This window comes from Ciconia boyciana, chromosome 8 (genome assembly GCF_034638445.1).
Source record: "Ciconia boyciana chromosome 8, ASM3463844v1, whole genome shotgun sequence".
In the NCBI taxonomy this organism is placed as follows: Eukaryota; Metazoa; Chordata; class Aves; order Ciconiiformes; family Ciconiidae; genus Ciconia; species Ciconia boyciana.
In genome coordinates this window covers 35,770,855-35,797,417 of record NC_132941.1, presented here as the reverse complement: position 1 = coordinate 35,797,417, position 26,563 = coordinate 35,770,855, and the positions used below count along the sequence as shown (strand labels likewise).

Here is a 26,563-nt window from a genome sequence, read left to right as displayed (position 1 = left end):
ATATAACATTCTGGGTCAACTACAACAAATGCTTACATGGAAATGAACTATTAGGAAGTTATTAGTATTTAGCATAATTTTGCTGACATTAATGCAATTTAGAAGCAGAATAAAAGGAAGCAGTGCCAGTGCTATGCTATCAGCCAGTTCTCCAGCTCACCCTAAACAAAGCTGTGTGAGCTAGTCTGATGACCCACCGATCACAACTGAGTACCTCTGGGTTACATGTGCTTGTTGGAAAGCCTGCAACATGCAAGAACTGCTTTTTCCTTGTTGGACTGAAGGCAATGCAAGGGAGTAGTTGGAGAGAAAGGCAGCATTGTGCACTGGTATCTTGGTTAGCCATCTACGTCAGCAGAAGGATGCATATGAGAATCTTAAAGGTTGCACAGTAGGAATGAAAGTGATGTTAATTTCTGCCCATGCAAAAGTTAAGTGCTGGACAGGAACATGCAGAAGACTGAGATGGTAAAGAAGAGATGTTAAATATAGGTCAGTACACTCCCCCCTCCCCCCCAAATTGAATCTTGAGCTTTAACAAGCTCTGTTAGCTTATGCATTACTTTCTCTACAAACTATTTTGCGAATAGCTTCATTGTATTTGCTAATTTCATTTGGAGGCCTCACTCTTTCACTTTTAAGTGAGTACATTCAAGTGGATACACCATACCTTACGGTCACCATCTTTGATCAATTGGTTCTACAGAGAACTGGCTTGAAAACAAGGAATTTATGATCTCTAAATTCATTTTGCCCACAGAACTTCCAGGAGTATTTTGGGGAAGAAAGACATTATATTTGATCAATTTTCCCTTCTGGTTTCACTCAGAATTCCATAGAGACGATCGAGTTAATTCACTATTCCTGCGTTTTTGTCACTCTTTAGGTGCTAAAACATAAGTGGGGATCAGAATATATTAAACTGATGTGCTTATTATTCTTTATTGCAGTTATGTTCCTTAAATGAGAAAGCTACCTATAGAAGTCTGCTTTATTTCATGGGCTGTTGTGGAAAAATAAGGTATATCTTTCAAAAGGATTTTAGTAGTCTGATAAGCCTACAGATAGGAAGCTTTTGGCAATTGGGCAGGTCAGCAATTCTAATCATTGGAAATTCTGGCAAACAAAGGAAGGGGATCAAGGTGCCTTAGCTTGTCTTGTGGTGTCAGATGGCTTTGACAAGCAGCAGTAGAACAAAGAATGTTATTGTGCTTGAGAGCAAATTTTAGTCAATTAATTTTTGTGTATATTGCAGAAAGCTGTTGATTAAAGGCTAAGTGATTAAAGAAAGTCATTATCTGGTACTATCATGTACCATACCAAAATTCTAGCTTTTTAACTTTGCAACTAAAATTTGTGCAAGTGTCCGTGTATTTTCTGATACATGTAATGGTAGTGTAACGACAGTCGATAGTCTCAGTCACTGAAACTCATGGTAGACACTGCTAAAGAAGCCACAAAATCAACTTAGTCCCTGTGGGAACCTGAGTGCACAAGTGAAAAATTGTTGTCACCTCTTCTGCCCCTGAAGAAGGCTTCAGACAGCTCTGTGATACACGAGAGTTGGACTTTTCAAAAGTGATTAAAGTACTCCCTAAAATACTTGTTCCTCACTACTGAAGATATACTCCACCGAGTTGTGCATAATGAGAGAGAAGCCGCAATGAAAAGAAAGCGACCTCTATATTTATTACATAGCAAAAACTTACTCTCCTTCCCATGCAGGCAGGTGTGAAAAGAGGGAGGCAAGGGAAGGTGCCAAAGAACCTTTCACCTTTTGTAATTTCTTCATGCATGAAAGGAAGAGAGGTCAAGGTCTCATGCCTGCTTTCCTAAAGTCACACTCGAGCCATGTCCCATCAGCACACGTTGCATGCAGTCAGTATTCCTGCCACAAATAAGCGCCACAGGAGGTGAGGAGGAGACCATTTCAGTAGAAGGCAAGGCAGCAGTCTTCAGGAAACAGGTTAGTTTAGATCAAACGGTCTTATACCACAGCAGAAAATGAGCATTTCCCTGTGTCATAACCAGACAAGCAGATTTACCTGGAAGGCCTTTTGGTTTTGATTTCCTACTGGCATCAGCTTTGCTGTATCTTCATTAAATGCTTATAACACTATGCCTTACTGGCAATATTGGAAAGGGCAGGGGGTTAATATCACTATCCACATCCTGCATTTTACTTTATTTTTGGCACAGTGGCTATTTAGAAGACAGTATTGTCACCAACCATTGTCCTCTGCTCAGCAGAACAGTCATAGTTCAAAATATATTCAGCGTGGACAGATATACCTGCCTATCATCAGTGCTATTTTAAAGAATTACATGACTCATCGAGTCTTCAATCAGGAACCTATTTTAAGCCTCACTGTCATTAACTGAGAGTAATTTTCCTAGGCAAATCAGCAGACTTCTGCAAATGGTCAAGAAACACTGCAAGATGGGGTTGGTCAATCAGAAGCAAAATACAGTGAGATAAACCTGTTTTTAATAAAAAACCAGCATAACCAGGCCAGACTTGACCTTTTGCTAGAACAAAGCTAGTGGTTTCTTAAAGCTGTTAATGATTTCTCATCAGGCCTAAGTCTGCTACAGTCTCTAGCAATGAGGCATAGTAGAATGACAAATCCAGCCCTATTTCTCCACCTTACAGAAAAAGTCTGCCTCCTACTCAGGAGTGAAAAACAAGGCCTCTTAATAGTTATATAAAGAAAGTTAAAGTTCTAAAAAGAAAGTTATCTAAAAAGTTATAAAGTTATATCAAGAAATATCTGTAACATTCATTTTCTGGGCTTGAAGATCGCTATGACAACATAAAGGCAGATTTTTGAGGAGTAATAGTTAAGTCTAAATGTAAACAAGAAACTAGATAGAAAAATTTGACTGACAGTTTAATTAACAAAGACCATCACTTGGGAGATTTTTTGAGAGGGACTGGACTAAGCAGTAGAAATGTGCTGTAGTAAACAATCTTGCCTTAGGGATTAATGACAGCACCTTCACAAAAGGTCTTTATCATTGCAAAAGTTACCAACTTTTGAAGATTTTTTCTATTACTTTTTTTCCCCCCTGTAATTACATAAAGAATTGAAATTCTACAAGCTTGGAGAGTGTTTAGATTCTATTTTGTATCCTCCAGGACAAAGGATTACAACTATTTCTCTATATGATTACATGCACTGAATTTTTATCATTAAATCCACTGAAGCAGAGCTAAGGGGAAGGGGTTCCTTAATTACATCTGCATTAGTTGCGTATCTGATCAAACTATGCTTTTCTGATTATTAAAAAATACCTTTAAAAATAATATTAAGTGTAAACATTGAGATATAATCTAGACATTTTCTTTTCCAATATGGTACATGCACTAGGACTATTTGAAACAAATAGTATCTGTATTATGTTCATAAAACATTAATGATACTCAATTCCTATTTAAGTGAAAACACTGTATTATTACTTATTCAGAAAACCATTTGATTTGGTTGAAAATTAGAACTGGAAGATTTTTTTGTTAGGTACATTTGATGTTTATGAAAAAAGTTAATTGCCTATTGAAATTCTAAATTATATCAAAATTTCCCATCTATAAATAAAATTCACCCACTCTGAACTAAAGTTTGATCTTAGCAACATTCAGGAAAGGTTAAAATGTTGCTCTTATTTCATGCGATTATGCTGATTTTCCACAGGCACTAATAAGATGGTATGATCAGAACGTGTTTGTGTACCCATAAGGAAAATATAAATGAACACTGTGTATTAAATGGCATGCTTACTGAATTGCTATGGTACTTATCTAAGAAAAGTGAAATGCATTTTAAAAGGAACTAGTACTCATAAATAATACTCAAAAATCACTATTTTTTTTAAAAGTATGATAGCTAGATTTTTTTTCCTTTAAACACTCCAGTATTTGGTTGTTCCATGCAAAATCCTCCACGAACGGTAGTATTTCCTTCCTTCTAATACAGAAAAACAATGAGAGTTGGAATGAACTTTGTTCTTGTATGGACTGCTCATATAAATTCCAGATGTTTGGAAGCAGCAAAAAGTGTAAGAGTTTCAATCTAATCTCATGTACTAATCTCTCTGATTAGAATTACTGCTACCAGATAAAGGTACCTAATCTGCAGTTTATAGAAGTTAATGGAAAAAAAAAAAAATTATTGAGGGCTGTAGACAGGGCTGCAACAGAGTCAACCTTCCATTGCAGAGACCAGTGTTTTATAACCAGAAACTTTTGCTTCAATCAGTGCTAAGGACTCCTAATGCAGATTGTTGAGGGCTAACATCAACTGTTTCTATGGAAACCACAAACAGTTTAATTTAGTTGCATTTTTTGTTTCATTTAATGATCAGGGCATAAACTAGAAAGGGGAGCAACATCGCTCTTCGTGTACTTCAAACAGAAAATAGAAATATTTGGGGGCCTTTGGTATAGGTTTGCCAGATCTTGACTGACACAGCTTAAAAGCAAAGCATTGTTGTAATGATGGAAAAAAAAGATTCCATTCTAAGCACCAGCAATGTCTCAAGCGCCTTTGCCATGGGGACAAATTAATACATTGTTGCCAGAGAATGCATATTATTCAAATGGAAATGCTAAACAATATTATCAATAGGTTGTCATCTAACATCTATTAATTATGCTTTGTTTTCGCTCACACCTAATACAATATTTGTTCATTTCTGTTGTTCTTTCAACTGCTTTGTCAGGTTTATTCTAATTCAGATAACTTAAAGGTCAGTAAGAAATATAGGTAATAGGGGAAAGCTTTCTGACCAAATTTTCTATTGTGGAAAGAAAAGTTCTTCTTCTTTCAATAATTGGTTGAAGCAGTTATTGTTTTAAAACAGAATAAAGTACTGTGTAAAACAGGCACATAATTATTTTAGTTTTAAAACCTTTTATTTCAGATAAAGCATGCTGCTATATACAGAACAAAATGTGGGTCAAAGCAAGAGCAATACAGAATGGGCAACATATTCCTTAAAACTTATGTATCCTTAAAACTTACATATTCCTTAAAACTTACAAGACGCTTTTAAAAACTTCAGTGCACCAGCAGTACTATATATCCTTCTCACTCCTAAGTCACCTCTAGCAAAATGTCATTTCCTCACAGATCCTGAGCAACCATAGCTATCTCTAGCTTTCATATAATGACAAATTCAGGTTTCCAACAGAAAACTTACAGCAATCGTTTCAGCAAAGGACTTCTACCAGTATAATATATTGAAGAAATATAACTTCACATTGCTAATATCTTATTTCAAATGGCATCATTCAACTATGCAAACTAGTTATGTTTTACATTTAGCAAAGTCTAGGCCAGGCTCAGTTAGTTTTCCTTTTCATCTCTCTTTCTTGTACTTAATTATCTTTACAGCAGTAAAACTCAGTGAAAATCTCATTCCTCTTCCTCCTAAAGAAATACTGTCAATAACTTCCCTCTCATTTTCTTCTAGAATTAAAGTCAAGAGAGTACAATAGTGATGTTTTCCTGTATACTGAAGTTACGTTTGATATAGTAAAGGACAAAAGCTGATCTACTTTATAATGAAGAACATGAACTGGGTGGTATCATTATTTTTACTTTTGGTGACAGTGAATGGATACCAGGCTAACAACAGAAATCTACAGAAGACAGGCACTCAGAGAAAGGCCCTAGCAGTAAGTCTTTCCTGTGTGCGTGACACTCTAACTCAAGACAGCAGTTAATTTTTCACTGTAATTCTCTGTCTCATGTATCTGCCTGCTAAATGTGGGCTTTTAACTTTTAACATTAAGGATTTGCGCCGATAGGCCGTGATGCCAGTTGCGCAATTTGGCAAAGCGTGGGCTGTTACGTTCCGTTTCAAACCTTTCCCTGTGGCATGAAGAAAGAGAGAGAGAGAAAGACAGAGACAGAGAGACAGAGACAGAGACAGAGAAGAAAGAAAGGAGGGAGAAAGAAAGGGGTTAGGGACCATGGCTACCACTCCCCTGCCTCATAACTAGGGCAATGGCAATTTATTTGGATTTTTCCCCTCAGCTTTCAAATCAGCGCAAAGAAGGCTTTGATCCTTTTTGGACCATGTATGAAAGATTTTGCAGTTGTTCATTTCTGAGAAGTAACTTGATGTAACTTCATATTCTTTGACTTGTGCTTGGTATTACAGGGCTGCTTTTGCTAGAAATGCAGTGTAATCCTATTGTTTTCCTGCCAGCAGATTCTCTCAGCTTGTCCATCCCTCCCCCCCAACTGAGCAGTCAGTGAAAGTTAACTCCATACAAGAGCAAAATTAATGCACATATTTTCCATTCTGTAATACCTAGGTCAGCCTATATATATCCTGCTGTCCTTCCTGTAAGGACCATCAGCCACAGGTTTCAGCAGTACTTTTCTACAGCTTTTCTCAGCATAAGCAAGTATAAGTGTTGACATTTGCAGAAATATTTCTGGTCATTTGGGTCAAAAAGCAGAATAACATGGGATTTTCAAAGCACAGTCCTGTGAAGTACTGGCCACCTCCTGCGAACACCCCTAGCTACCTTTGACTGCAGACTGGAGCGCTCGAGCAAGTTGTAAGCAATGTTCAGCACCTCTTAGGATTTAATCTCTTCTAGATGTTCTATAGTTTAAATTCAGGTTTTGTAAATAAAAAGGGGAAGGAGGAGCATGTGGGATGAGAGCACAGTCAAGGAGAAGTATATCAAAGAGAATGGAAAATAAAATGTTATTTGCAAAACGTATTTGATTCCTTGCAAACAAGGTAATTTTCCCCTCATTATTTACACCCAAAACGCAAGACAATTGTGTTAATGCGGCGGAACTTGAGAGTGAAACCAGTCAAACAGAAATGAACAGACTGCGCTGGTTTTACTCCTCAGGCTGAAGAAAGCACAAAACAATAAACAGAGTAAATGCCAACAAATTCACTGATATTTCTAAATCTTCTGTTCCTAATAACACAGTGTCATGCAAGTACACTCCTAAAGGAGCCTTGATGTATGAATTCTCAAACTATCTTTTATGCTTTTAAGGAATTAAAAGATATAAAGTATTCCTAGCTGAAATGCTGAAACTTCATGATGGCATTTTTTCAAGTTACATTGGAGCATATGAGCTACAGTGGGTCTTACATGAAATTTAAGAATTCCCTTACTGCTTTAAAGATACACCCCTCCATTCAAGGAAAAGGTATTCAGAAGCATCTGTTCGGCTTGAAATGGATACCATCTTTCCGGAAAATATTCTGTAACAATCATCACAACAGCAATGGAAAGTTTTCATTGCAAGTTATAATCTTATGTGTGCCTTCAAAATAGCATGAGCAAAGGACAGTCATGCAATGCGCTCATTAATGTTAACTGAAAGGAATATTCTGCCACCTGAAAATTGCCAAGCTTTATGGGTTCTGTTCAGAGCATATGTCAGCAAGTTAGGAGCAGCAATCTAGAAGTGACTATTACGTAAAACAGTTCTGCCAAAAATAAGCTACATGTTTTTGGGGTTTTTGTTTGGTTTTTTTTTCATTTTCTTTTTCCCCAAGTGTTTGGAAGAAACCTGATCACCATTTCATGCAGTTCCTGCTGACTACACTGAAGAGCTGACACAAAGAGACAAGAGAAAGCACCAGAGAGAGATCGCTCACAGCATGCCCTGAGACCAAAATTCCCCACACTGTGAAATCTCTGGCAGTTTAAGTTTTGGAACATGAAGGATTTTTCCAGAATGCCAGCACAGCATGGGATTAATGCAACACTGAATCTGGCAAGAGTCAGGTTCCACAGTTCCATGGAAACCTTTTGCTTTCAGGAGCCCAGGAAGCCTTCCAGGTGATCCCCAACTATGGGCCTGGAGAAAGATGTGGTTGTACAGGCTGTCTGGAGTAGATACTGAAGAGGAGTTTCTACTCCCATTACTGTGCTGGAAGAGTGGAGTTGAAGTATGGATTCTGTGCATCTGACATAGGTCCTTCCATCCTTTACAAAACCAGGAGTTGCAAGGGCCTTGCCAAAAGATTAAACAGAAGGGGTCCAGTAGGCCCAGAAGAGTAGTACATGATGGATGCATGCATAACCAGGGCTGTTGCTACCAAATCTGCAGTGGAGCACGTGTAACGTTTGAGGTAGGTACCAAGCCACCAAGATGGGGCAAGCACTATCAGTTAGGTAGGAAGGAGACCCCATTTCATTCCTTGCACCGGAGCTCATGCCAATTGCACTGTACCCCTATAACTACCTAGTATATATTCCCTTCTGCCTCTGCTACCAATGAATGCCCTTAAACCTCTTTCGGTAATACAGCTCTGCCTAAATATACTCATAACCATAACTGTCCTTGTGAAAAAAAGGATAACACAGTGATACCTCAAAACTGCAGAAAAAGTGCAAAGCACAGTGGATACGGTCATGTACTTTAAGTTACACTGAATAGAACGTGCAATTTACAGATGTTGATGTGTTACTAGATAATTATTTTCAACATATCTGATACCATGTTAAGTTTCCAAAATCTAGTATTTTCCAAAGCCACAGACTACAGCTAGAAAGATTATTTCTTTAAAGCAACATATTACTCTCAGATGTGTATGGGGGATTGTTAAGTTCAGCACAATGCTTTAAATCCCATCATAATAAGGATTTGGATGTATGCTACTACATCAAAACAGGTAATGCACAATAAATTTAATAAGAATTAGGCTTGCACATTTGAGGGAAGAAATAAATCCATGAGAGATGTAATGCCATGTCAAGCCTGATGTTCAGGCACCTAGCCATGAACCTCGGTGAACTGCAATGGAAGGTTTATAGCAAACATAAACTGAAAGTATACTTATAGTATTTTCACAGGGAAGACAACAGACATCTTTCTCACTGATTCAACATTTGTAACTTGCACTGTGATTGAAAGCTCAAAACCTTCATAGAAGCCACATGGCAGTAAAAAGAAAAAAAACAGAAAAAAGAAAAAGACGCGAAAGTGGATTGAGCGTCACACACATCATGAACTCAGCCAGCGGCTTAAAGTAGCTAACGTGATATAGGGATTTGAAGTATGCAAACAGAAAATTAGGCTTGCATGTAGGATGCTCTGATTCAACTGCAGTTTTTAAGCTCTACATAAGAATCTCTAATAAATCTATTTCCCAGCTGTGTAGGACAACATAACATGATGATAAGTCTTTAATTCCTTATTATATCTCTGAACATATCCACTTTTTGAGCGTTTTTGATAAATGTATTTGTTTCATATGATCTATCCACTAGCAAAAGCAGTCCTGTGCTTCCATAGTCTACAAGTTTGGGTTGTATTTATTCCAAACAAAATATAAGCAAACGATTATGGATATGGATGGAAACAGCTCCTTTACTGTTTCATTTCAGGAGAATCAAATGTCAATCACAGGATCATCCAAATAAATTGCTCACAAATTTCTGTGCCATCACAACGTTCTATATTTTCATCCAGTTACACAATCAAGTAGTTACACAGGGCTTGGTCTTGGGAACTCATTGCATTCACACACCCAGTAAAGTACACAAAAGTTGCATGTGCAGAGAGCTTTCAGATTTGAACACACGCTTCAGGAATTTTGCACTGTCTTTCCAAAAACATGCTCATTTGTTATCCTTTTCATTCAAATGCCTCTCACTGATAGCATTTTAATTTTAGTGATTTTTAAGTAAATGTATTAGAATATTTTAAGACAAAAAGATAATAATGTACGTTCATATTAATGCTGTTTTAAAACATTATTTGGTTATCAGTAAGGAGAAAGCCATATTTTTCACAGAGAGTTGCCTACCTTGACCTCCTCAGGGCTTCTTCATCTGGATCTTGCACTGCAGGCAAAAAAATGTTTCAGTTAAAAAAGAAAGAAAGGAATTGGCTTTATGATGAAATTATAAGTTCTTTAGAAACGTATCAAAAGCCTATCTAAAGGTGCATTCTTGCTGGCTTTGCAGCCCTAGATTTTGTAAGAACAGCATGAAGAGGAGCAGTTCCCTAGAGCTAGGAAGAAGGATGTTAGGACAAAAGTAGCTATTACAACTACTTTCTCGTTCATTTATTAGCAGTGTTTCACAGCTGCAGGCAACAATTCTACAGAGAGGGCCTGCTGTTTTGTAGGAAAGCATGGGAAGCAGCAGCAGATTCACACGTACTAAGTATTTCCCCGTGATATGGGAAAGGTCCCTGAACTTCCTTCTCTCTAGATCAGAAACAAGCTCTGAGGTTAGTACCAGGTGGTCAGGAAAACATTTCCATAGGCAACAGGCAACAAAGTTCAAGCTCCCACGACATTCATAGCAGATCTAGGTTTAGATAACAGGGCTGACAGAGAACCATAGGTTCAATACAGATGGTGATCCATGATTTTTTTTGACCTCCGGAAGTCACTTCTTTAAAAGACTGTTACAAGAGACATAGGTTGTTTATCTTTTTTTCTAATTAATGGACAGCTTTGTATATCTAGGCTGCTGGAAAATGAAAGATTACACTGCAGAGATTTGATTTGTAAGTAAGAAGAACTATGGGGTCCCAAATGCTCTTTTACTGTGTAGTCTGTTCTACTTTTATGGTGAGACCCCTGGCAGATCAAAGAATTTTCTTCATAAAGCATACGGTGAGATTGAACACTGATTTCCTAGTTCCCTCAAGTTACATCCCGGGTTTTCCGATCTTAGCCCTCACTGACAATGACTACAAGCTGGACATGAGTCTTCCGTGAGTATCAGTTGCTAATACTGGGGTGAGAAAATAAAGACATGAATCTAAAATCAGGATGAGGGGGATGTTTTCTTATTCGACTTACTGTACTCCGTTCCAGTCATCTGGGCAAGGATGCGGAAAGACCTAGACTGCAGATTGGCAGAACGGCGACTCCAGTCTTCGGTTTCATCCTCAGGCTTGTTCTGAGTTTTAAGCACAGCCTGATACACCGGAGAGGCACTGTCTATGTGAGGATCTTTAATAGGCAGGGTACTGCAATTCAGAAAGTGAAATGTTGTGAAACAGCACATGGTAGCTTTAATCCCAACCTCTCTCTGGTCTTACAGCTTCTCATCCAGAGTAATAGCAATCCAAAACACAGCTTTGAAAATATAACTTTTTTAAAAAAATACATAATCAGTTTTATGTGAATTAAGAATGTTATGGCTCATTCTGTCTTTGAAATGGCCTGTTATCATTCAGATCTGCATATCCAAAAGAGTGTTAAAATGCTTGGAAATGTCTCTTCATGATTCCTCAGCCAATGCAGCCACAAGCTTCTGGTGGTTAGAGTAATGCGTGATGATAAAGGAGAGTATGCCAGGCAAAAACATTTATTTCTCTGAGCATTCTTGTCGCATATTATTTCTTATAAACATGGCTTCATATTGATACTGGCTTATGTTATGTCTTATTACAGTTTTGGGCCAGTGTATTTTAGGGTTGCAATTACAAATAAAAAACATATTTTCTTGTAAAAATAATGTGATAGGCTTTTATAGTTTTTTCTAGAGACGATTATTCTTTGCCAAACTCTGAATTAAACTTCCAGCTGCCTTAATTCTGGATTCATTGTCTACTAAACATGTGAAGCATAAGAAGTCTAGACTTCCACTCAAGACTTGCATGCATATTTTGTATCTGAAATCTTTAACAGCAGAATGTATCTCAGAGTCTTACGACATCTCTAATCACCTTGCAAAGTGATATATCCAGGAAGAAACTTCCAATTTTGCACACCTAAAGTCAAAGCTATGAAGCTCTGTAGCACAAGTGAGGTAACCTCTCTTTGATTTATGATGCAAGCTAGAAACAGACTTAGTAACTTAATAGCTTTTTTTTTTTCCTGCGAAAATAACTTCTGCATAGCATACAGTTAAAATTAAATATTAACAGAGCTGCAGAAATATACACTGAGGGGATGATGTGTGCTTGGAGTAACTTGGCTCCATGACTTCTCTAAATACAAGGTCTATTTTTGAAGCAAGTGATTTATTGTAGCAGCTTTAACATGCTATTCCATATAGAGCTTTGCAAGCAGTATGCTCAACTTCATGAAAATTGAGAAATGGCTCTGTTAAAAGTTAAGGGCCATTTGGTCCAACTAAGTCACTGCTATAAAGTTCTGGGAGCAGCCACCTGCTATAAAAGTTGCTTCCTTGGTTCAGGCTCAAAGTTAGTGTTCGCTAAGATACCACTGTGCAGAGAAAATCTAGAGAGAAGTTGGGTTTGTGATTTGAAAGCCTGAGAGGAAACATGAAAAAGCCAAGAAGCATGTCTGATATCCTACATACAGCAATAACATACACTGTAATAAAAAACAGTACCAGGTAGTGCCTTAAATATCAGTATTTTCCAGCTGACACACTCCTCTTCTTCAGCAATGCATAATATACACTGTTTGAATGGATTTGCACCTAACAATAGCATGGGATGTGTTCTTCAAGTCAGATGTGTGCTTATATATGCTATGGACCCAAAAGCACGCCATCTCTTCAGGATTTTTTTAGTAGAGGAGTATTTATATTCCTCATAACCCCCAGTATATGCAAACTTCTCACTTTCTTGAGGACCCAGCAGGGTACAAAAACCAGTTACTTTTCTTTTATATGTTTCAGTACAATCACCTGTGTGATTGAGCATAGCTTAGAAAAAAACCCGACTCTTCAGTTTAAGCTCTGCCACAAAACAGAAAAGTTACATAAAAAAGTCTCTCAGCGTAGGAGATGACCTGTAGGAGGAAGCAGCATTTTCCAGCTCCTTTTTTAGCTCATGTTTCCTAGACCACTGTCTTTACAGTATCTAAACACTAGCAGGTATGGAAGGCATAACGTGGACTTGTTTATTTTGGGATGGGTGTGCCGACAGTGGCTTCCACTCGTGTTGCTCCTACGTGCGCCAATGGACAAATTAGTGCCATATCCTTCTTCAGATGGAAGATGGGAGAGAGAGCAGCAGTCTTCCTCTTCTGGCCCTTTGTACACGGCAGAAGGGCTTGCTGAGGCAGGGAAGTGCGTGCAGTGAGGAGTTCTGCCTTCTGCTGACTTCATGCAGAAATAGTCTTTATATGGAACAGAGATACTCTGTAACACCAAAACAAGTCAGCAACCCCCTCGTGAGGGTTCTGCTGCTGCTTCGCACTCTTGGCTATGCTGAAAAGTTCTGTCACTCTAAAGGGTCCAGTTGAAGTTCCCCAAAAGGTGACCCAGTTTTCAAGTTCCCAGAGGCACTTCAGGCCTACGTCTTAGTCCTGACTAAGCATGCAGTACCTTGCCCTGTATTACTGTCATAGGTGACTGCCTGGTTTTGGCCAACAGTTAACTTTATATCCCCAGACTTACTTCTTAATCCTGCTGAAGCTTAAAAAACTGCTGTATGTGATAGCAAATTTCACAGCTGCAAACTGTTGTAGACTGGATAACAAACCACTGGACAGATAGTACTGCTGATTTCAACCACGGACTACTGTGGCAACAGTGGGGTGCAAGTCATGGACAGCTCAAATCCCTTTGTTTAAATCCTCTAGCTGAAATGCTTTGTTCTTATATTATGGCCAATATACAAAAAAGCAGTTTAAAAGTGTATGTATAGATATGCCATTAGCTTAAAGGTAGTTAAAAAACGCTAGAGGCTGGACCACAAATTTCACAGTAGCAATGTGTGGCATTAATATGACACATTAATATCCTTATGGTGGATGATTAAGGCAGGAAATGGAGCTTGGTGAATTAACCTTCCCTAGCAGAGTGAAACACGCTCATATAAATTGACCTAAATTAATGCAATACATTGGAATATTTCCAACTCTGTCTTTAATGCAACAGGCCTTTTTCTTTTTTTAAAATCATAATTATATTGTAGATGAGTAACTAGGACATATGAGCCACTCAGCATGGAAGTGTAAAATAGAGTGCATCGCTGATTATGAGCATTTCATAAACCTAAATGTGACAGTTGATTCTTACAGACAGCCTAAAGATGCACATAACCATGTTAATACCTCTGTTATACCTCTTCTTAATTTAATTTTTTTCCATCTGGGTGTGTATGTGCAGAAATATCATGCATCTTTAAGCATATTACTTTAAATTGATGTTACTGAAAAATAATTCTTCCCAAATGGGTTAAAGCTTTTGAAGGTTTTTCATATTATAGCCCAAGGTATTTTAGTAGGATTCAGTAAAAAATTGTCTCCCTTTTTCACATCATCATACAAGTCACACATTATTAACATTAAAACAAACTTTAAAAAGACAAACCTCTTTGAATAAGTAGCAATGTAATTTTTTTTTTTTGGTGGAGTTCATTATAAACTATGGTTTACCATGTGAATCACTCCCTGGAGTCATTGTTCAGATTTAGTTTAAGTAGATAATAAGTAAAAACTTAGGAACACCGCATTGTTCTGCCCCTGAGGTAGACTCACAATGAAATATTGTGACTTCAGATATTAGACTGATTCTAACTATTAAAAAAAAAACCTTTAAAAGGGAAAAAAAAACCCGAACCCAACAAACAAACGGTTCATGCAGACTGGTCAATTATCCAGACAAGTTGACTTATTGTAGAGGATACACGAGACTTTAGTTTGTACAATCACATTATTGATTCTGCTACTAGAACTGTTAGATCTTAATCCTGATAAAGTTGTTGGATTTATGTCACTTACATGACTTGTGAATTTGGCTAAAACTGCATAACGGAATTTAGAAGAGGTTTGACAGAAATGTACTTGAACTGTACTGACCACGTGGTTTTACTGCAACCAACTCTTGGTTCTTGGTATATCAAAATCAGTTAAAACAAAGCAACATAGAGTGAGAAAAGATATAAAGTCAAGGCATTCAAATTTTTCTACCTTTAAGTTCCAGCATGAGGTCTGAGTAACTGCAGTATAAATAATTTATATGCTTTCCTTTGTGTTTTCCATGGTGCTCCAGTACGTGTGGGTTATGTTCTAAGTGACAGGAGCCTGATTTTGATCTCACTGATTTAAGTTAAAACATCACTGATTTCAAATGGTCAAACTAGAAAATCAATTCTTATCTTAAGCCTGTCTATTCTTCATCACTGATAAAAGCAGTAAGCAGTGTCTCCAGCTATTGTCTGCCAAAAAGAACAAAAGCCCTTTAGATCTGCAGCCTGAGTATGTTTACCATCTTCCATACACCTTGTGGCTTCAGGGCTTATCTCTAAAGTGAAATGAAAAGCCCAAAGAAAAGTAATTAAGTGCTGAGACCAAATTACAGGCAGAGAATTAAGACAAAATGAATCAGCACACAATTTGGTCTGCTTTTATATGACAAACTTCTCATACAAATATTTCTGCATTAAGCATAATCTTATCTCAGACTTGATCAACTAAGCAAACTGAAGAACATCCTCAGTTTCCACTGCAAATCAAAGTTCAGAATATCACAGAGGTCAAAGCAACACCTTAAGGAAATGAGTTACAGGTTTAATTGAATAACTATCAGTCAATGTTGTTATATCGGCACAAACCTTGCCTTTTTATTTAGATTAAAAATGCTGTGTTAATTGTAATACATCAATCTACTGAGAAAATTGTTTCGCCACCCAGTGTTACGAGTTTAAAAAAAAGAAGTTACAAAACAGGCTGTAGCTCACAGCACAGTAGATTTAGAGAGTCCCCTGCACCTGACTGCACATAGGAATAGAAACATTAGTTTCTTCTGGGGCCATAGGAGTCACATTCCAAAATGCAGGAAAAGCTTAAATGGTTGTTTATACAGTGGATCTTGCAGAAAAACTGTTTTTCAACATTACAGCGGAGAACACAGTCATGGAGTTGTCTGCAAAGAATAATGTTCCACTAGAACTGTCTGATACAAAAGCATTAATGGAAATAATAATCTCATTGCAAAAACACCCATGTGATAGGTGGATTCCATGTTCAAGATGAGAAAAAAAAGCTAGAACAGAGCTTTTGCTAGTGACGTTTAACACAGCTCTTGCCGCTACTGGTGCAACGACTCACCAGCCCATGAAAATCTATTTTTTATCTTTTATCTATGTATCCATTCATTCAGCTCTTTTCAGGATATATGTATATACTAATATAATTCCTTACCACCTTATGATTTATGATTCAAGCCTCTCTAATTATTCAGATTCTTTACTTCACAATTCTACATGTTAAGACAAATCCCTAACGCCCCTGGAAACTGCTGATCTTCCCGTTCTAGTTGCACTCTTTGGACTTCTCTCACCCTATCTGGGATTTTCTAGAAAGGGCATTTTCCTCTTCCCGCAACACAGTGTGTTTTGATCTCTTCTACAGGTGGGAAAAGATGATGATGTTTTCCAGTCCAGCAGAGCCACTCCTGTGATTGGAACTGCATTTGAGGGGTTCTATTAATGTGCTGTTTATAAAATACAAAGGATCCACATGCTCAGCAGTGAAACTTTACAATCATCTGATCATTTAAATAGGTAAAATTTTTAAATGGTACTATTTTCATTATATAATGTTACAGCATTTAGTAGAAAATGCCAATATATCATAAAATGTCTTGTATAATCCATGCCTATGAAAGATGTGAACCATTACAAAGAACACAGATAGAATGAACTTCTTTCATTGTACTTTGCTGACTGGGAATACAAGTCTGCTTACACCTGTGGAGATTCATTGAGTCATGGTCAAAACCAGCTACAGGTATTGTTTGGGATCCATCATTAGGGAGAGTTGTGATGAACGACAATAATATTGGTGCAAAAAATTAGTGGAGAAAAAAAAATTTAAAAAAAGATAAAAGAAATGGCCAGTAAAAGGGAGCACAAGCAAATACATAAAACATCTACATTTTGAATAAGCCTGCAGCTAACATATTGAAAAGAAACTATGTTAAAGTGTGTTGCTATACCTATATTTTGGTGTCACATGAAAAGAAGGTAAGCTCTCTTTTGGGTAGAAAGATACTCAATAAGAAAGAAACCTGGCTACATTCTTCACACATGTAATTTCAGTTAAGTCATACCAACTGTGGATAAGTTTATCAGATAAGAATACCAGAAACATGCATTGGAAAGGCAGAATTATTGAAGATCAATGGATTTTGCCATCGTCCAAAGGATATGCATAAGACACATGTACAGTATGTAAACTAGAGGTAGGGATAATACAGCACAACACGCCATTCTGAAGAATAAAATAGTAGCCAGTACTAAATAAATATTTTGCATTCTTCATGTATCAATAAAAATTCCACCCCCCCTTTCCCATTCCGAGTTATGCATATAATACAGTGGTTATTACAAAGCACAGTCATCATAAATGAAAAGCCATTCAATGTCATATACAGAGCACTAGATATATTTTTGTGGTGTTTACCAGTTCTAGGAAGAATACCAAAAAAGAAATGTTACATTTTCTAACTATCCATCCTTTCAGCTTCAAAACGATGAAGTGCTGTCAAACACTATCTAGGATTGATTTGTATTTTTCACGTGTGCGATACTCCAGAAAAGAGTCCAGGAAGAGCTGCCGTGTCATGCATGTAGGGACTGTTAGATGTATCACGCAGAGATAGAGTGTTCCACACAAGGAAATAACCTTACCTAGCAAATTCTCCACCCTGGGCTTGTGCCTGGCCTGCAATTGCATCCATGATAGCATCTTGGGAATACATGCTGATCGGGGTGTTATACTGGGCGTGAATTATAGTAGCCTTGCCGCCTAGGCCTTTCACCTCAATGGGTTTGTGCGTAGACAGGGCAGAGTCCTTCAGGACATTGGGGTTGAAACGCTCCGTGAACTCCGTGCTGAGTTATGCAAGAGTGAGGTTCGACAGGGAAGGGAGGGGAAGAAAGGAGAAAGGTGTGACAGTTAAGTGAGAGAAAAAGCACCAACAGAGGAGTGTGCATGTCTGTTCATGGCATCTCACCACAAAAGCTTCTGGTCAGAGGATAAGAGACAACATAAGTAACAGTTAAAAGCTGGCTGCACTCATGGATGACATTTTTGTGTTGGCACGCAGATGTATAAAGAGAAAAAGAGGTGAAACAGTTGTCATTGTACAAAAAATCATGACAAATCCCTAAGTATTTATGTGATACTTACATATATTCAAATCCTATTCTTACATGCATATATACATGTACGTGTATACAAACATATACACACACACACGTATATATGCATGCCCATGGACGTACAGACATAGTGCAGACAATTCCCAGTTTATTCACTGCATCCATTCATTCTTTCAGAAGGGTCTTACAAAGTGCTAGAAAGTGCAATGGGGTGAACAGATGTCAGGTCCTCTATTATTTAGAAGGTTCCAGTACTTTCTGTCTGGATTATTAATCATAGTGAAATTTAGTACTTGCCCCTTTTAATCTTCAAAGCTTTCCTCACAAAGACTAAATTAATCTTCCCAAAATCTCTGTCCAGCCAGCCATAACTGTTGCTATAGCATGATAAATGCTCGGTCTCAGATCAAAATATCCTACATTGCAATCAACGGGACAACTGCAGTTGGAAGAGTAGCCACCATATTTTCCAGTGGCTCCATTTATGAGGAAGGATTTTTATTTGAGAAATTGAGCCATGAGCAAGTTAACTGAAGCTCCCATTGCAACAGAAGGAGTCAGTTTAATGTCAGACTTCAGCTAAAGAGCACCTGGCTTCCTTGTAGTGCCTAGGTGGACACTGTTCTAAGTCCTAGAGTTAGGACTGAGTATTGCCTGGAGCTTCAACGAGCAAGCTAAACCTCAGCTGTCGGTCACTGAAGTAGCTGCTCTCCTCTAACCTATGGGAGATCAGATTAATCTCTAGTCTGCTGTTCCTGTCCTGCCAGCAGCAGGAGGATGCCAGCAGTATAGATTCCGTATGCTCACCAGACTGGGCAAAACTGAGAATTCCATCCTTTGGGAAATAACGGATATTTCACAAAGGTTTCATTTTGAACTGAGCTCAAAAGCTGGAAATGGATGTATCTCCCCCCAAAAAGAAATTCTGAAAAATGTAATCCCATTTGATTGCAACAATTTTCCTTTTCAGTTTAAAACCATTACACCATAAGTTTGTCAGCCAATATTAAGTCTTTCACTGAATTTTTTCATGTGACTGAACAACAGCTTCTCTGGTTGGCAGGGGAACAACAGCGTGCCTGTCTGCTGTGGGTTAGCCCCAGAGGGTGAGTGTTAAAACTGAACCCTCAACCCGGCATGGAGGAAAAAGGAAAATCAAGTAAAGCTGGCAGCCATCTGACTTAATCTTCCAGAGCTTATCAAAGGTGATGTGCCACCTCTAAACCCCACCAGGGGATTCCACTATGTTTTCAGCCTTTTGTTTGGTGGGATGCCCTGACTGAAGATGGACAGTAGGAGAGATACAGTCACACATCATTCAAAATACTTGATAGAACATTAACAGCCACATGCTCAAGGAACAGACATAAATATGCACATGCTGTATTACAGCCACAGCCTTTAGTTACACACATCAACATTTTAAGGGAGGGAACTGGGAAGCTGCATTATGCATCCAAAAAGTGAAAATAATCTTTTTACAAAGATGTTTTCACATTTAAAATATCTCTCCATTAACTATTCATCAATTATGACGATATTATTATTACACTGACATCATCTGTTGAAGAGTGATGTGCAGAGACGTGCAGGTTGTTATACTCTTGACTTTTCAGCATGCACATGCCTTACTTTAACGATGGTATCTCTTTTCTTTGTAATACCCTAAATGATCACATGATAGTTATGAACACACAGGTCCTCGAGATCTTGAATTTAGTGTTGTCTTTCCCCCACACTGTTAGAAGTACTGAAGAGATTCTAAACCCAAGATCTGAGAAGCTTGTGTGAATGAAAAGACAGAGGTTAAATATGCCACTTTTAAAGAATAAAGTTCAGAGCAATTGGTTTCCACAATCAATTACAAAAATAAAAGCTACTAATCTCAGAACAGCCTAAACTTCCCTAACGGTAGCAGCAGTAGTGATTTAGGATTTCACTTGTGGTTTTTAAACAGTTTCAGTGATGTCTTTCAAGAGGTTTTTGTCACATTACACATACTAAGGCAAAACTTTCACTGAAATTAACAGCATTCCCATAAAAATAAGAGAAAAGGGTGCAGATTTTCAACTGCAGAGTTTTCTTTATAACTCTGGAAGTAAACAGAAGATATTAGTGCTTGTAAGGGGCACTGTGCTCTAGGACAAAGTGGCAGAGGTAAGACCCTAGAGACAGCAGGAGCACCTCTGCAAAATGAATGGGATTTCTCTACCAAGCTGGAAAAGGAACAGGAAACATAAATCCTAAAGCAAGTAAGATTAAAAACACCCCCATAATGTGACTTCTGCTTTCTAAGACAATTGTAACAGAATAATTATCAATGTAAAATGGCTAGAGTTTCATCACTCCAAAGGAGTTACATCGTTTGCATGACATCACACTTACACCTCATTAAAATCAACAGAGAATGCCAGATGAGTGTAAATTATATGCATTAAATTTTATTTCAACTTTATGTATTCTCCTACTTCTAACCTTCTCTTGTCAGTTTAAATTTGACATTTAACTAATATAATTATTTATTTTATTCTGGTATTAACCCAGTCTCTCCAGCAATTTCTGGACAACACTGAGTTCAGAGACCGAAAGCGGGAATTTAGAGACAATCCTCTGCCCTTAGAAAACTAAAGATCAAAGCTGAGGACTCTGTGAACTTTCCTAAATAAAGCAGATCAATCACTTTTTCAAATCAATAGTTGCTTCTTGTTTGGGCAATATGCTTACTAAGGTAAATTACTTTTCAGATCTTTTCCATATCAGTATCTCATACCAACCTAAATTTGAATTTTAGTGGAGTGGGAGTTTGGAAATTAATTTAATGTTGAGGCTAAAAATACATCACTAACAATACACCAAAAAAGGCTCAGATAAGGCTCCCCAAATACTGAAGGCATGAAGACTACTTAAAGACGTAGGAGGAATTAAACCCAGACTGCAGAGATGAAAACATCAAGCATTTACAAGAGCATTTACAAGAACTGAGCAAGCTCAGGTGCTAACTCCATTTGCAGCATTATAACATCACCAAGAAATGCCAAACATGTGTGGCGTGCTTAGAAGGGAGCACCACTGGACACCAGTGGCAGCCCATGATGCTTGCCATACCAGTAAGATTTTTAAAAAAATATTTCCACTTGCAAGCAGACACAGCAGGAACACAAGGGATCATGCTACCCCAGAAAACAAATCTTCACACATACAGCATAACACAAATACTTGGCACTATATAGAAGCGATACTAACTTGGCAGCGGTGTTGGTTATGACCTAAAGGAAAAGAAAAAGAACAAACATCATCAAAACCAACAAAACAGAAAAAGTCAATAGTTTTTAGAGTGCAAAGGGCAAAAGGTATTTACAAAAGCTTACTAAAGCTTTTTGCAGACCATCTACAAATAAGAACAAAAAGTAAATGTATGCCTGAAAACCCCAACACGATTAAGAAAGGAAAAAACGTAGGGATTATAGTTGATCCACTAGGACTTAGGAGGGTACCATGGCATTTTGGCTGACCCTTGAACATGGTTTTATTGCTGTGCATCCCTAAAAGTACTATTATCAAAGTGTGTGTGGGGAGGGAGTGGAGGGAAGAAAGAAGCATTTGCAGAGTATATTCTCATCTGAAAATAGCACATGAGTGGTAGAGATTATATTCTTCCCTAAGATACTAAATATTCAGGGATGAAGTCTGTTCTCCTCAGGCCACCCCCAGAGTTGGTATTGTAAGATCGATTTTTTGGTCTTTTACATGCTGGAGAATATCCAAACAATATATTGGTAGATGTTTTAAACCTAAAACTAAGGAAAATGCCTTTGTATTTAACAAACTATTGGCCTTGATCTGACTGCACCTACATTATGCCAACAGTGGTGTAAGCCAATTAATTTCAGAAGTCATTTCCTAATTTATTCCATGTGACTTGAAGCAAGTCTGTGCATTATGTGGTTTTTTGGATATCCATATCAGGATATTTTATTCCATCTGGTATGTACACAGTATGAAAAAACATATGCTCGTGCTACATCCTGCTTCGCTGCATAAACAAGAAGTGACAGTGGCTTGCACAGTAATTCCAAAGAAACACAATACAAAACTCAACGTGGGCCTTATGTGGGCCAAAGCTGGGAGTGATGAACAGATAGTGTGCTCAGGCTGTAATATTATATTATTTGCTAACAGCTCTTTCTGTTGGTTGCACAAATAGCATTAATGGGCTATGACAGTTATTTTAACTTAGTTTTTTCAAAGCTTAGAATACCCATATTTTGCTCTTATATTCTTGGGTGAACAGTAATTCATAATATTTTGCGCAAAATAAAAAGGAAGAGAGTCCAGGATCAGTTAAATATTTCTTCTTATTTAGCTGCACAGAACGCTGTTGACAGAACCGGGCACTGAACCTTCCAACTTGCTGCTTTAACATTTCTGGATCTGGGACTGACACAAAATACTGGACAGCAACGTTATACTGTTAGAGTGACATTCAAAGTGGATGTCTCCTTCTGCTTTTGCCTTGCAGAACCTTTGATATTACTGCTTCTTTTTACATGCAGTCCTTTTGCATTGGCTCATCCAGCTGCCTTTTTCATGATCAAAAACACTCTAATGAGCCAAAGCTGCAGTAAAGGCTTTGCACTTCTGCACTGCCATGGAAAAGCAATCACAGATCACCTTCTGCAGTTACTGTTCTTCAGACTCTCAGATTCGAGAATATTCTTCTAACTTTATAAACTCCACATTAAGCCAAATATATCAGTCTGTTACAGGAACCAGTAGAGATATATTAGGAACAAGCTGTAGCCTGTAAGCACATCAGTGATCCTGTATCCATTTTAGGTATGTGCAGGACAGCTGGGCGCTCATTTACAACGAAACATAGTGTAATAGTATCATTTTCTGAAGTGGACTCTGTTGCCCGCTTTAATCTTCTAATCCAGGCCTCTGCCTTACACATAAAATAATATTTTAAAGGCAGAGCTATCGTCCCTAAAATACACCTTAATTAGAGGAACCACTTGTTTGCATATAGAATTATGCTCAAAGATAAAAATCATTATGTGCACGCACTAAGAACAGCTCAACAGCCACATGTCTCAGTGAAGACTTTTTAGATGTGAAGAGGCTACTATAGCTTCCTTCAAAAACAGTAAAGCTTTACTGCTCCTTATGTTTAGTATGTGATGAGAAAATTCTCTCCAGTTCAGAGCCACACATTGTTTTACCTTCATTCTAAATACGGACATGTATGAAACACCCAACTTGCTGCTCACAGAGGTCACACAGTAAGAAGCTAGTAACCCAAGCCACCTGGCACGTACTTGTGGGACAGGTATTTACTGCCCTTGACCTACAATGTGAAAAATAACTTACACTGGAATGAAAAAGAACCACATGTTACAAGCTATGACTCACTCTTCATATTTATTAATACTCCCCTTTCCAGAGCTTTCAGCACATCAAGTTCCACACTCTTAACAGGCCAACTCTATTTTTCACCCTGGGCCAGGGTGATAAAGCTTTAATGTAAAAGTGTATCAGAGAAACAGATGCTTTGTTATTCTTCGCAGATCAAGGAAATAATCTCAAAATTAATTTTAGTTTTCTGATAGGATTTTCCAAAGGCTTTAGCTAAACCTCTAAAAGCAATTCACACACTTAAGTTTAAATGATTTGGTGAAAAGGACACCAAATTGAAATATACCTTAAGATCAACCTCCAAACCTGAATTTTCTCATAGCTTTTCCCATACTGCTAAGTGCATGTTCACAAATGCATAACAGATTCACTGTTTTGGAGCACCATAATTTCACAATCTTTACGCAGCATCTCATGTTGTACTATATGACACGAATGTCCACAACAAAGTCCAGAGCTGATTTTGCAGAGCTCACAGCGCTTTCCTTGTGCACTCTTTCACATATATCCACAATGAGATCGAGACTATCATGGATGATATCAAGTCCCAAGGTAGTTACAGCTTCCATGTTACTCTCCACAGAGCAGTAGAAAGATGCTTCCCACTTCATGGATAACGCTCAAGTGGGAGTGGGAATGAGAGGATTATTGAACTCTGAATTTTCTCTGCATGTAGAGAGAGATGTACAATTCTCTAAATCTCAGAGGAATTACTGGAAAAGACACATGTACTTAGTAGCTCTGGGCTCTTTCATCTTTTCAGATTGTTCCTGGGCCACAGGATAAAAGCTGGTTTTTTTAACAGAACATATAGATGATTTCTCATAAATTTTCTTATTTGTTCATCAGTGCTACAGATATTACAGGCAGATAGACAGCAATTCCCTAAAATTTTGTTCAAACTAAAAAAAAATAAATCTCAGATGGTTGTTCTAAGGTAGAACGTTGCTTTGTAATTCAGTGCACTGCCACAGGCGTGCACTAACGTGTGCATATAATGGAGACATAAAACATGGAAAAGCAGCAGAGTGAAGACAGTGAAGTGTCTTCTGCAGGTACACCTTTTTTGCACCCCGACAATCGCTGTCATATTACGTAGTCTTATCACAATGCCCTCTGGAATCAACAGAATGGTTCACATTGACTTCAGTGAGTGATGGATGCAGCTGTGTTGTAATTTTGATAACAAAGAAATAGACAGAATGTTGAGCCATGCAAAATACATCCCCTTCACCCTCACCCTTGCAGATGTTAAGGAGGGTTGTGAAGATAGTGGGAGAAAGATAGTGAGTTATACTCCAAGGAAACTCTGCATATTGAAATAAGAGAAGGATTAGTTTTCCTCAAGAAAACTGTAAATTACAAGAGAAGCATTCTGAGGTTTATTTTGCTGATCTTGCTTACTAACTGAAATTATTTTCTTTTAAACACTAATTGCCTTTCTTAATTATCCAGTATGAGAAGGGAAGATAGGATTTTTTCAGATAAGTTAATTAGGATTGTTAATGCCGAGTGCTCAAGAGAGTTACAATGAATCATGTAAACCGCTTGAATCATCTAGAACATGTATATATGCTCTTTTACAAGGATAAAATATCCTTACTTTGCTACAACTTAAAACCCCTTGGTTTTACTCTTGCAAAGAGCTTCTGCAATGGGATATAAAGTACTTGAAAATATGCATTTGCTATCAGACCTCCAGTAAATTGTCTGAATTTTCTGTTTTTCCTCATATAGCCAAGTCCCTAGTGTCGAAAGTACATTTTTTCCCATATTCATAATGAGAAATTTATCTTCGTTTTAAACAAACACAAATAAACAAATTAATACATGAAGGCAGAAAAATTAGGAAAACCTGTTTCTCATTGCTTTTTCTCATGTATTGTAGTACAACCTCCTCACTTCACGAACCAACTAATAAAACAGTTGATCTGCAATACAGTAACACTGAAAACCTTGACAGCGTGGGATCAAACTATCCGGGTAGTATCTAAAGATCATTCCTTGTTACATACAAGTTAAGAGCAAAGCTAACGGATGTGAGACAGACAATGTCCAAACCAGAGGATTCAAAATATTGCAGTTTTGCCTCATTTTGCATAGGAAAGCCAACACATTAAGGCAGGAATTATAGCGGGACACTCCAGTAGACTAGCATGTCAGATTTGCTGGTCAAAGCAATTTCTCTTTAGGAAAGTACCAAAGATCAGATCTGTTTTATAGCAGCTTCTATAATGGCCAACAGTGATACTTGGTTCTATGAGACAACATGCGTTAGTTTAAATTGCTAAATGCCAGAACCCTGAGATGATCACAGTTACTTCAGTCACAGTCATACCTCCTCATGCTCTGGTGACTATTGCCAATCCACATTGCAATTCAGATACCAAAGACCAAGAGTTATTCTGTAATGGTACTGTGGGGGTACTGGAAAATTTAATGATTGTTCCAGACCTTAATCATGATTACCAGACAAAAGCACAATAGGGTAGGTACTGTTACATTCATTTTTCAGCAAATTCATTACTTATTGAAATATTAAATATTTTACCATGTTACCTACCCTCTAGGAAGTCCACCTTCCGAAGCCCTTCGGTTGAGACTTAATTTATGCATCTCAGCCATTTCCCTTAGAGTCTCTGCTGAGTAAAGGCCAATGGGGTTGTTATACTGCCTTGCAGGGCTCAGCTGGTGTAAAGGACTATTGCCATCGGTCAATACAGGGCTTAGTTTTGAACCTAGATTACTCTTTGCAGGTGAAATGTCAGGAGTCACAGACTGAGAGGACATGGAAGATCTAACTGTGGTAGTCTTTAAGTAGGAAGAGCTATTTGAAAAGCTGATCTCTTGCTTGTTGAGGTAGCCTGAAAACGTTCCATTGGTTGCTAAAATACTACCCATAGGCCCAGTCGCCGTGTTAGTTAGAGGACTGAAGGTTGTTCTGTTGCCATTGATTTCCCAAGCAGGTTCCTGTAGTAGCAAACATGCAGGCCAAGAAAAGAAAAAAAGAAAAGAGCAATCATAGAACACATGCAAAAATAACATATCTGCAATTACTGCTTTCTAAACATATTGACAAACTTGCAATAAATAGATGGGGGCCAAAGCAT

At 37.9% G+C, this 26,563-nt stretch overlaps 1 protein-coding gene across 2 annotated transcripts in view; it reads right to left on the bottom strand.

The window, feature by feature from the left end:
* LDB3 (LIM domain binding 3) overlaps positions 1-26,563 on the bottom strand; it is a 125,252-nt gene that overhangs the window by 36,829 nt on the left and 61,860 nt on the right. Inside the window, exons 4-8 of one of the 2 annotated variants that reach the window (XM_072870097.1) lie at positions 21,282-21,304; positions 17,565-17,768; positions 10,807-10,976; positions 9,799-9,835; positions 5,777-5,873 (exon numbers count right to left, since the gene is read on the bottom strand). In XM_072870097.1, the coding sequence (XP_072726198.1) occupies positions 5,777-5,873; positions 9,799-9,835; positions 10,807-10,976; positions 17,565-17,768; positions 21,282-21,304 (531 nt within the window). Of the gene's footprint in view, positions 1-5,776; positions 5,874-9,798; positions 9,836-10,806; positions 10,977-17,564; positions 17,769-21,281; positions 21,305-26,563 lie in introns of those variants that run through there. The other variant, XM_072870095.1, reaches the window with a different exon arrangement.